The sequence below is a fragment of the Erythrolamprus reginae genome, chromosome 5, assembly GCF_031021105.1.
Source record: "Erythrolamprus reginae isolate rEryReg1 chromosome 5, rEryReg1.hap1, whole genome shotgun sequence".
NCBI classification, from domain to species: domain Eukaryota; kingdom Metazoa; phylum Chordata; class Lepidosauria; order Squamata; family Dipsadidae; genus Erythrolamprus; species Erythrolamprus reginae.
This window is the reverse complement of record NC_091954.1, coordinates 60,822,452-60,835,276: the sequence shown is the minus strand read 5'-3', so window position 1 is coordinate 60,835,276 and position 12,825 is coordinate 60,822,452. Positions and strand designations below refer to the sequence as shown.

At 37.5% G+C, this 12,825-nt stretch overlaps 1 protein-coding gene across 1 annotated transcript in view; it reads right to left on the bottom strand.

Moving 5' to 3' along the window:
* Nucleotides 1-309: 309 nt before the first annotated feature.
* Nucleotides 310-12,825, bottom strand: part of LOC139167803 (VPS10 domain-containing receptor SorCS1-like) — a 372,414-nt gene continuing 359,898 nt past the window's right edge. The window contains exons 23-26 of the mRNA XM_070752750.1: nucleotides 5,308-5,407; nucleotides 4,102-4,207; nucleotides 3,827-3,986; nucleotides 310-384 (exon numbers count right to left, since the gene is read on the bottom strand). Of these exons, the coding sequence (XP_070608851.1) occupies nucleotides 3,827-3,986; nucleotides 4,102-4,207; nucleotides 5,308-5,407 (366 nt within the window). The 3' untranslated portion in view covers nucleotides 310-384. The remainder of the gene's footprint in view (nucleotides 385-3,826; nucleotides 3,987-4,101; nucleotides 4,208-5,307; nucleotides 5,408-12,825) is intronic.

Sequence of the window (12,825 nt, the reverse complement as noted above, 5' to 3'; positions counted from 1 at the left end):
TCATCTAAAATTAAATATTGATTAGAAAAGGAAATGAGAAGAGGATTAAGAGGAAGTAGAGTCTTCCTTTTACCCCACTAAAATAGAACACCTGTACATTCTAAATATGTAACCCAACTGACATCCACATGCACAGGCTTAAAGCTAAAAACCTTTTTTTGTCATCAGAAGAATCAAAAGTCCAAAAGCGGTGAATGGTTCCTCTCTCTCTCTTTCATTTTGTATGACATTTTGTATATATATGCATATATTCATATATATATGCATATATTCATATACTGTATATATAAATGAATAAAGATAGATTGGTGTCCTTGTTTCAAACATTAATACAGGTAGGAATTTCTTTTGTGCTTTGAGTCTCAGCAACTGTGGAAATACTTCCTGTAGTAAAGAGAAATAAACACAATAAATTTAAATTATCAAGATAACAAAATTGCCACCGAGACAACAGAAAACTTCTCAGTATCTTGATTTTCAATACTTTGGGTATAAATGTTCCTCACTGAGACATTATGCTCATCTTGAGTGCCTGCTTGTCATTTAGAAGGCTGAACATATCTTGTTCCTATACTAATGAACATGTCTTAACCCTGTAAAATTAAAGCTCAGCCTGTGACAGAAGGAAGGGACTGGACTGGTTGGATATCTTTGAGTTAAAATGCTTACTTTTGATAATATTTGAAATTAAATATAAAGTGTCTTTCCTCAAAGACTGGAGGCCTGAAACTGAGCAAAAAAATAAAAATAAACCCATGAATCAGATTTTACATTTAGTTGTTAATTTCTAGAGAATTATTGAGGTTTGTTCAAAAACTCCTAAAATTCTAAAACATCTGCAGCATGGATTTCAGGGGGAAAAACTTCTGCTTTATGAATCCATGCTGCTTTCCTTTCAATTTTTAATCATTATATGCATTTGGAGATATTTTCACTCGTATTCATATACTTCTGTCACATACATTAGGCAACTCCCATACTTTAAGAGGGCTTCTGAATTTTCATTACGGCACATATGTTCTGGAAATCTATTTTTCCAGAAAAACCCTACAGAAACTAAGAAACCTACTGTATGTGCCATCCATAAACCTGCATTCCATATGGAGTACTTACAGACTTGAAAGTCTGTTTGTTTGTTTGTTTATTTATTTAATTATCATCTAAGCTGGCCATAAAAGGCTCTTGAAGCAATAAGACAAACATGCACAAAAACTGCACCTTATATTAAAGTATGATTACAGAAGGATATAACTTCTTTCTTTCTTTCTCTCTCTCTTTCTCTCCTGTTCTTTCTCTGTCATATTGTCCAAGGCTGACCCCAAACATTTCAAAACACTTTTAAATTGAATTGTGGTAATTACTGGTTTGGATACAGCCAAGGCTAAATCCAAATAGGGTTGCCAGATATCCATGATGAACTTGGACAGTATGGAAACCACCTGGTTTGTCCATTTCCCAGGACAATATTTATATTAAAACTTTATGACTGGCAGCTCTGGAAGGGCTCCAGATTACCCATGTACTTTAACATGGTTACTTACTTTGGCCTTGTGCCCTACAAGCAGCTGCTCCAGTCCCCCACCCCTTCAGCTGACCACCAGTATACTAATCAGTGGGCCAGCAACCCAGCGCACCTGCGCCTGACGAGCATTCCTCAGACATCTGACCGCCAGTGTGCTTATCAGCAGGGCAAGAGTCTATGCACTGTCTGGTCCTGGACCCTGGGCAGTCCTTGGCTGTCTGGTCACGCTCGCTGGTTGGTGTCCAGGATGTCCAGGAGATTTTCCTCCCAATAGCCTCTTGTGAACAAGAATTGGTCTTTGGAAATCTGGCAACCCTACAAATAACCCCAGCCAGAATCAGTTGGATTAATTAAAAGTACAATCCTTGAATACTAATCCACATGGGCAAGGGAAAGGGGAGGAAGGGAAATGAAGCTAATTAAGGATAAAACACAAAAACAGTTTCAGTAATAAATACAGTTGCATGCATTTGATCATAGTTAATAATTCATTTCCAGAAGGATGCATAACTTGTGCCCTTCCAAAATCCTGCCATTTGGCAATATGTAGCAATAGCACTTAGACTTCATAGTGCCTTACAGTTCTCTCTAAGCAGTTTGCAAAGTTAGTATATTGTCTCCAACAATTGGGGTCTTCATTTTACCGATCTCAGAAAGATGGAAGGCAATCTTGAGCCGGTCAGAATCGAACTACTGACAATGAGCTGAATTAGTCTGGAATACTGCATTCTAACCACTCTGTCACTAAGGCTTACTTACAAATTTATCTTTTTTTGGTCAAATTTGAAAAAATATTAAATACATAAACCATGTACATATTATCTATGCCTCTTAATTTAATCTGCCTTTGAATTTAAAATGACATCAGATCAAATATACTTCTTTTCTATTGGCATCACTCACTTTATTGTTCATATATTTTATCAAATGTTGACATTTAGCTTTGACATAAAGCAAAAAATACTATCCTCAAATTTTATAATTTATAAAAATGAGACCCTCATCTTATTGCAATATCATTGTAAGCTGGAATACAAATGGATGAACCAAACAGAGTCCATTCAAAGGCTACATTCAAAGAACAAAGAGTCTCAGTCCTGCTTGAGCAGGGGATTGGACTAGCAGACCTCCAAGGTACCCTTCATTCTATATTCTAAAGGTCTGTGTCATGCTAATATGCGAGCAGAGAATTTGAAAGTAGTGCATTGGCAAACTCACCTCCAGAATTTATCCAAACTTCATTAATATATGGCTGCCTTTATATGAAATTCAGAAATTCTAATTTAAGCTGAAATAATAGTTGATCTCTTAGATCTATCTGGAGAAGCTATATTAGAGCTGCTTTTCAAAGTTTACTGTGATTGTAAATATATTTTTGGCTGAAATATAAAATAATAACTATTGCTAACATCGTAATTAGTTAGCCTTAGGTTACTCAAATTATCCTTTTTTTTTTTTCATGATTCCACAAATTAATAAAACTATAAGGAAATGTCCCTCTTTAGGAACCTCTTATGCTGGCTGGGGAATTCTGAGAGTTGAAGTCCATGGATCTTAAAATTGAAGTTTGAAAAACATATGTAATGGGATATACTACAGTGAAAGGTATTTAGAAAGCACAACTTTTTGCTCAAAGATATTTGAATAAAATATCCTTGTTGTATTGATTGTAATGGTTTCCATTAGTGTTCAGTTTAATTATTGTGAAAGATTGCCTAAAAGGTGGTATAGGTATAAAAGAATAAAAGTAGCAAAATAAATTCAGCTAGTATTGTAATAATGACAGCTAGTAATTTGTCATGATACTGTAAAGGAGAATTTTATATTTTGTATAATGATTAGTGCAAGTTTGTTTGTTTGTTTGTTTGTTTATTTATAACATCTCAGTAATAATAATAATAATATTTATTGGATTTGTATGCCGCCCTTCTCCGTAGACTCTGAGTGGTATATATCATAAAACATAAAAAGTTCATAGATAGATGTCTTTGTAGCAACAAAATATAAACCAAAAACTGAGAAATGTTTCCTTGAATAAAGGTATTTATGATGTTAGAAGAATTTTTTTCTTCATAGTCCTAGTTAACTATTGTGACATTCATTACAATGAAAATAAAAATTTACATTATAATTTCGGACTCACTAATTAGAAGAGGTAGGGTAAAGATATTGTGTTAGTTTAGAGAAATTTAGATGTGTTAATGGATCAGTGGGAATATTGAGTGTTTTAGCATAGGAGGTTGGAAAAGTCAGAATAGATTTAGCCAATCAGAATGCAAACTTTGACCAGCTTAGTTTATTTACCTATGGGCTGGTATCCAACTTCTCATCTACTAGTTGCTGTGGATTCATCAGCTCCCTCTGAGGGACATTAGGAATGCTTTCACTTTGACTGCCTGGACTGACCATCTCTTGATCTTTCTCATTCTGCATCTGTGCATAAACATTAATGCCCGGAATCTTCCTAAAATATTAACAAAAACCATCATTGCTATGTGTATGCTAAGGCTCTCCTTGAATTATGCTTTCACACCTGACAGAAGGATGGAAAGAAAGTCAAGAAAAAAACCCTCACATACCTTTTGAATTTGTAGATTACAAATACTGCCAATCCCACAAATACTACAGACAATAACATTAGCATGGCTGAACCACTATGGCTAGGTGTGACATCTATGAGTGGAGCTATAAAAAGTTAAAAAGAAGTTTCAAAAATTAGACAGTAGTACATTCTGTTATAGGCACATAAAGAAAGTATAGACTACTTCTTTTTTTTTTTTTTAAAAAGCAAAACATCACTAATGTTCTTGAACTTTTCCAACCAAGGCTGCACTCTGTATAATCTGTTTTTTCTGCCTTAGGGCACTTCTATGCTTCTATACCTTTAACATCTAATACAACTACAAGACTACAAACGTTTCAGAATAGAAGTCAATAATGATTTATTTAAGTTGGTTATGGCAGAAAGTTAATGACTCATATGGCTTCCGTTCTCAGACTATTTCCTATTGCAGATGAAGTTAATGTCAAGAAACAAGGCTACTGTTTGATCTGCTATAATTGTGACAGTTCAGGTTATCTTTTTCTGGACATTATATCATATTTATTAAAATAGTCAAAAGTAATAATAAAAATGAATATACTGCTTGCAATGTAGATAGGCACTCATGGGATGTTTTAATTCAGGCTCTGGAATAAAAAGTATCTGTCTTTTTATATTCATCATTGTAAGTACATTTGTTCTAGCACTTTTGAATTAAATCATATGAATAACTTGCATCTTCATAGAACTAAAATTTGGTGAATTATGTCCTTTTCTATCCTTACATTCAAAAGTACTATACCTATGGAACCAATGACATACACACATATAATTAGAGCTACATTTTCAAAACTTAGTTTCTTGATTTTATTTTTTTTTAAAGATGAAGAAATAGAAACAACTGCTGGCAGTCAACAAAACCATGAAGTGAATTTAAAAATGTATGTAGCCTATCTCTATTGTAAAGATATCCCTTACCACTAAATCTTGAGGACTAGCTCCATTCACAGCATTTTCCCTTTTCTAATATTTTGGACATTATCTGTGATTAAGTCTCAATAAATTAGAACTTTAGCTATCTATTGTATTGTATTTTATCACAAAGAAGTATTTTAAATATATGTCAATAAAATAAAAGTATAAAAATATTCTGAACATTAAAAACCTACAATTCTATCATTAAAGCATTGTCAATTAACTGTTCCAGAAATGCTAGTTCAATTGTTAAAGAATCAGCACCAACCTGCTGTTAAATGAGCAGCATGAACAAGGATTCTAACTCCAGGTTTCAAGTCGAACTGAATGGCATTTTGATTTAATTTTTGGACCAATATTTCTGATATCTAGAATAAGGAAGAAATATATATATATATGAATTATTTTGTATGTTACCATAAAGGACAAAAACAATATCCTAAATCAGATAATGCTGATCGCTAAATAGATAATGAAAAAGTCTTGGTGCAGAAAAATACTGTATTTTATATAAATCATTTTTAATAAACAAATTAATGGATGTTTATGAATGGTTTTTCAGCCCTACAATTAAATCTGCCAGTGCGTGAATCATGTTATTATGTACATTAAAGGAAATAATATATAGAGCAGAATTTCATTGGCCAAGTGTGATTGGACATATAATATATACATACTGAAGTTCTACACCAAAAATATGAAAACCACAGTCTATGAACTACATATATCTGAAAAACACTTGTCTTTTACCCTCAAATTGACTAGGGCAAAACAAACAGCTTAGTTACCATAACCCTCTGTTACAATCAGAACTCCTTTGATTTCTTGTATCACATACTTTTGAAATGCCACCCATCATATGCTGCACAACACTTTTAATAAAAGTGTCATACATTTTTTCTCCACAACCCTTTTATTTTTTCTTCACAAAGAGATATTACAAAATAAATATAAAGATTTGAAGAATACATACATGGAAAAAAATGAACAAATCTACCAGTGCAGGTTTCTCTTCTCTGTTAGATGCTGACTTAATCAGAAGGTGTCTTTTAACAGAAATATCCCCTGCTGCAAAACTTCAGATTGAATAGTAAATATAATAGCAAGTAAACTTTCTTTTTTGTAACTGGATGCTGATTTCACAGAAATCATCTTATATACAACCACACCAGTCTTTTAAAGAATCCTTAGACATTTGAAAATGCTAATGACACATTTTTGTACAAAATACATATCCATCCATTGTAAGTCCATTTTCAATTTTTAATTCTACTCTAAAATGTAGCTCTGATGTGGACATATTCACTCTCTTCTATTTTTCATATATAAGACTGTTGTTGTTTTCTATTTTCTATTATTTTTAAAGTACATCTTGCTCCTTAATTTAACACTGGCTACTGTTTATTTGGCAAACACCATTCAGAGCTCACTATGAAATAGAAATCATTTTAATTGCCTAAAATTAGGCAAAATTAAAATTAAAGTAGTTTGTAAAGAGTGTATTTCTTGCACATGCTATATACATGAGGCAGAATTCACTGTGACTCACATTGGGTCAGAGATGGGTTCCTCCCGCTTTGGACCAGTTCACTTGAACCGGTGTCTGCTGGTGATGTCATGATGACATCATGAAACTGGTTCTGTTGGTGCCAATCTGTGGATGCCAGCATTTTTTAATTTTTTAAAAATATATGTTTTTTTCCTTCTGCACATGCGCAAAAGCCAAGTTTGGGCACCCTGAGCCAGCAGCTGGGTGGAAAAGAAGCCTCTAAGTTTCCAAATTTAGCAGCAGGCTCGGTCCCTTTTGTACACACCCAAGAAAGATCAAAAGGCACAGAGCAGCCTTTAAGGACAAAGTTGGCATAGCCACCTAGAAGAAAATGAACCACTGAGCTCTCTGGGACAGATAAACAAGAGTGGGGAGGCAAATGAGAGAGGGGACACAGCACTGAGCCACAGGAGGAGGATGACAGCAGTTCTTCTTCAACCCTGCCCAAAGAAGGGTGCTCTCAAGGCAGCTCTGCACTCTCGGGCAACAGCTCCGCCTTATCTCCTACTCAAGTCTGGAAAGGAAGTCTGCTACTCCTCCCATCAGATTATTTATTATTTTTATTATTTATTCATTTGTCCAATACACAATACATATGGAAGAGAATAGATATGAAGTAATATATATAAAGATAATAGGTAAAAATAGAGGAGAAAATATATGAAAGGAAGAAAATATATATGATATATGAGATAAAGGAAAGACAATTGGACAATTCCACTCAAGGAAGGAGAGAGAAAGCCTGGCGGCTCCGCCGAGCTGCCTCTCCCCAAGATAGAAGCAGAAGGCCATCACCTCTTTTGGGTTAACCTTAAATTCCACCCCACGCCACCTGGGAAAAGGGGCTTTAGTTTTTTAGCTCATGCCAGGGAGCATACTCATCTCTGCCCTTAACTACTGCTTCTGGCTCAGGGAGATGGCAAGGGCTCAGTTTCCAGTGACTTGGATGAAGGACAGCGTGCTCCAATCAGCCTCTCATGACAGCAATGCAGAGGAGCAGTCAGGAGGGGGGAAAGCACTCACAAGGTGGAGAAGGAAATCAGGCAAGCCAAATACTCAGCTAAACTGAAAATCCTTTTTTTGGACGGGGGGGGGGGGGGAGCCCATCAACAGAGGCACTCTCCGGGAAGGAGAGGAGAAATTCTTCCCCCTGGCTCTGCTTGGCCCGAGTGCTGGTCTCTGCCATTGGTGTGTGAGAGAGTATGTGTAGAAAAAAGAAAGTCAGAGAAAGGGAGAAAGAAAAAGAGACTGAGAAAGAGAGAAAGAGAAAGAGAGAAATAAAGAGAGAAGGAGACAGAGAAAAGAGAAAAAAGAGGAAATAAGGATGAAGGATTTGTAACAGTATGCAAAATTGCTCCGTGCTTCTGAGAAGCCTGCTTCTATGGTCGCTAGCACAAACTTCCAGCACTTCTGTCTTCATTTCTATAACCAACTAGCCTCTTCTGCCCACATCTCTGGCTGCTCAAGGCAGAATGTGAGACACAATGTGTGCACAGAAACCTCACCTATCTTTCCAGTTGTCACACTGAAAGAAACCCGAGTTCAATGCACTTTCTTCCACCAATCTCTCCGGTAGTAAAGTGATCTGGACTCCTGTTTCTCTTTCCCGGTGTCAGATCACACTAAAGCAGAGTTCTTCAAACTTGGCAACTGACTTGTGGACTTGAATTTCCAGAATTCTCCAGGCAGCTATGGATGTTGTGGGAGTTGAAATCTACATGTCTTAAATATGCCACGTTTTAAAACCTCTGCACTAAAACAATCCCCAGCCTTGCCCCAACTACAGAAGGATATATTTTTCACTTTCTATTAGTTCATTTTTAATATTTTCCTTTTCTTCAATGAGAGGAGAGAAGAGGGAGGGAGAGAGAGGGGGGGATGAGGCTTCTCTCTCCCTCCCTCACCTCCTCCTCCTTCCCAAAGACTGCAGCTTTGCCCCTCACACAACACAAAAACTTTCCCTTTTCAGATCTGGCCAAAAAACCTCTCACCCCTCCCCTCCTGCCCAAGCCAGAGAGATTTTTCACAGACCCACTCAGAAAACCCTAATTTGCTGTGTGAAAACACAGGGGATGTCCTGAGATCAGGGCAGCCACAGAGGACATTTGGATGCCAAATACTGGTGGAGTTGTCTTTGATACCAATCCTTGATGGCTTTTGCTCACAAAGAAAGTGGTGTGTGTGTGCAGATGACCGTACTTTGTAGAATGAGTGGAAACACACATAAAGAGGGAGGGAGGGAGGGGGAGAGAGAGAGAGAAAGAGAGAGAGAGAGATTGAGATTTCTGGTATGCGATATTTTATATAAAAACAGAGGTAGGAGCACTCTTGTGATCTTTGACTTTGATCTTTGACTTTTAGGCTTGCTGTCAAACATCAGCCATAATACTAATTACTGTTTTTAACAATGTGTAGACTGTATTATACAAATGGCTATTTTATATGTGAAATTATGACTGAAATATTTCTGCACCTGTATTGGTTCTCACTGTCAGGAAGTTTCTTAAAGTTTTAGGTTGCTTTTCTCTTTTTCTCTTTTTTGCGCCCCCTCCTCTTTAAAATATTATTTGTTGAATTGGCATTTCCACAACAAAGTTTCAGTCAAAGCCTATTTTTTGAATGAAACAACTTTGATTAAAAATGAGCCGGGGTGGCGCAGCAGGTAGAGTGCTGTACTGCAGGCCACTGAAGCTGACTTGTAGATCTGAAGGTCAGCGATTCAAATCTCATCACCGGCTCAAAGTTGACTCAGCCTTCCATCCTTCCGAGGTGGGTAAAATGAGGACCCGGATTGTGGGGGCAATAACCTAGCTCTGTTAAAAAAAAAAGTGCTATTGCTAACATGTTGTAAGCCGCCCTGAGTCTAAGGAGAAGGGCGGCATAAAAATTGAATAAATAAATAAATAAAATAAAAAAACTATTATCAGGATACTTGTACACAGGCGTGGGCTACTACCCGGACAGAGGTAAACGCAGTGGGGTAGCAAAAATGGAGCTTCATCCCAGAGCACCCAATTTGCACTAGAAGATGTTGAATGAAAATGCATAAGCCATAACCACAGTGTGGTAGTAAAAATTTTGGTATCCCCTCATTTATTTTACATTATAGGTATTTCATTTTTCGTCAGCAGGACCCATGTTCTTCAGCAATCTGTTTATTTTAACTGATGGATGAACCTGAATGCAGTGTAACTATCTCATAACACAACATCATGATCTGCAAACTGAAGATCACAGCAATTCAAAGAGGTAGCTTTTTAAACAAAACTACACTTTTAAAATAGGAAAACAGAGGAGGTTTAAAATAGGAGCTGGCAACCTGAGTTGGTGAACCATATTCCTTAAATACCCCACCTCAAGTATTATTTCTCAAAAAATATGGCAACAGTTTCCTGCAACTCAAATAAGATTTATATAAAAACTGTAATAAAAGCCCCAGATAGATTTAATTCATTTTTTAAAAGGAACTTTAAAAAAGGAAGAACTGTTTATATCTAAAAATTCTGGCTCTGTCCCTGTGTATTTAATTGCCAACTACCAAATTCATTGTGATCCATGCCATCTTAAAAGTGTCAATTGGGACTTGTTAAAAGTGCCCCTACACCATTTACTGAAAAATACTGCATGATGCTTACCATGGATATAGTCATAATAATGATAGAAGGACACATCAAAAATATGATGTATAACAAAAAGAATGTATTATTAGAGAAAGCCCTTTGCTTATCCTGCAATCCGAGGCAATGAGACTTGGACTCAGATACATTTAGGCAACTTATCCTGCACCTGAATAAACATTCATATAAACAAAAGTAAATGTTCACAGACTTGTAGAAACTTCAAAAATGAATAATGTGTTTAGCCAACATCTCAAATTTTAAAAACATACTTCATGTGTTGTGAATTCTAAATAAAATGTCAACAGCAGATTGTCATATTTAGCCATTCGTTTCAATATGAATTTCAATGTGATGATAATCCAATCCAGTGTAATTAGGTTAAAAATGAATGAACTAAGGTTCTATGTGGATGTACTATAAAAGAGCCTGAATTCACAGGGAAAGGTGCAATGCTGCCCTCCAGTGTCTTGCTGAAAGCTTCTTTTCTTCTGTGTCACAAGAATTGACTTTCACACTTTCTGCTAAACTAAATTGTAACTTTGACATCATGAGAATTTATTGTAATCCCGCTGTTCTTCATATTCTTATTTATAAGATAAATTCATTTTTCTTGGTTCTCATATCACTAGGTTCTTTCATGTCATTATCATACATTGCATTGTAGGTCTGGTGGCAAAATAAGAGTAAAATGGAAAGTTTATTTGAATAAATACATATAAAAATTTCACAATTTAGGGTAAATTACTTCCCAAAACAATACTTTTATGCATTTTTAAAAATCAACTGAGTGGGATATAATGAATCAACATGTAAAAAACAAATGAACGTCTAACACAGTGATGGCGAATCTATGGCACGGGTACCACAGATGGCACATGGAGCCATATCTTCTGGCACATAAGCTATTGCCCTAGCTCATCTCCAATGTACATGTGGGTGCCGGCCAGCTGATTTTTGGCTTGCACAGATGCTCTGGGAGGGCGTTTTCGGCTTCCAAAGAGCCTCTGGGGGTATGGGGGGAAGGCATTTTCACTCTCCCCAAGCTCCTTTGAAGCATGGGGAGGGTGAAACAATGAGCCTACGGGGCCCACCAGAAGTTGGGAAACAGGCCGTTTCCGGCCTCCAGAGGGCCTCTGGGGTGGGGTGGGAACTGTTTTTGCCTTCCCCAGGCATTGAATTATGGGTGTGGGCACTTGTGCATGCACAATAGTATGTGCCCACGCTCTTTTGGCACCTGAGGAAAAAAAGGTTCACCATCACTGGTCTAAGACATTAGCATGGGACTGATTAGCCCACCCCTTAATGTAATAAAATTACACTGGTACAGTGATACCTTGTCTTACAAACTTAATTGGTTCCGGGATGAGGTTCTTAAGGTGAAAAGTTTGTAAGACGAAACAATGTTTCCCATAGGAACCAATGGGAAAGCGATTAATGCGTGCAAGCCCCAAATTCACCCCTTTTGCCAGTTGAAGCACCCGTTTTTGCGCTGCTGGGATTCCCCTGAGACTCCCCTCCATGGGAAACCCCACCTCCAGACTTCTGTGTTTTTGCGATGCTGCAGGGGAATCCCAGCAGGGGAATCCCAGCATCGCAAAAACGAGCGCTCGCTGGCAACGGAAGTCTGGAGGTAGGGTTTCCCAGTGAAGGGAGCATCAGTGAAATTGCAGCATCACAAAAACACAGAAGTCCTCGAAACCCCACCTCCAGACCTCCGTGTTTTTGTGATGCTGTGACTTCGCTGAGGCTTTCCTCGCTGGGAAACCCCACCTCCGGACTTCCGTTGCCAGCGAAGTGCCCATTTTTGCACTGCTGGGATTCCCCTGCAGCATCACAAAAACACGGAAGTCTGGAGGCAGTGCAAAAATGGGTGCGCTGGCAACAGAAGTTCGGAGGCAGGGCATGCCAGTGGAATCGGTTTGGGTTTGTAAGGTGAAAATAGTTTGTAAGAAGAGGCAAAAAAATCTTAAACCCCGGGTTTGTATCTCGAAAAGTTTGTATGACGAGGCGTTTGTAAGACGAGGTATCACTGTACTAAAGAAAATTTCCTGAGCCTCCTTTGACAAACTAAGGCATCCAGTTCAAAGTATACATCCCCATTCCTATAACATTCTTCAAATGATATTATTTGCATGACTTCAGGATCTTTTATTTATGTGTCATTCAGAATAATACCACAATTTCAAATGCACCTCCCTCCCACCTCCCTACTTTTTTATCTGCACATTCACCAGTGAAGCTGATAATATTAGTCTTATTTTTTAAAAGCTGGTGTGCCTTCTAATTTTCACTGCTTGCCTTATAAGAACCCCTACAGCTATGCCCACTTATAAATTGAACACACTTTAATTAGTGGTGTGGTGAGGCTGAACTATAGCAGTTCATATGTTGGAATGAGAAATTCATAACAATTAATTTTTGCTATAGGACAACGTTGGTGCACTTTTCGGCACCCTGCGCCAAAATGGGAGCGCACATGCTGTGGAGTACAGGAAACTGGAAGAGCGGTTCCTCTTCTGATCACCACTGGTCTGCCAGTTTCCTGTGCACATGCGCACACAAAGACCAACTGGCTGGTACACATGCATGCACCAGAAACCAGAAGCTCAGCTTCCTG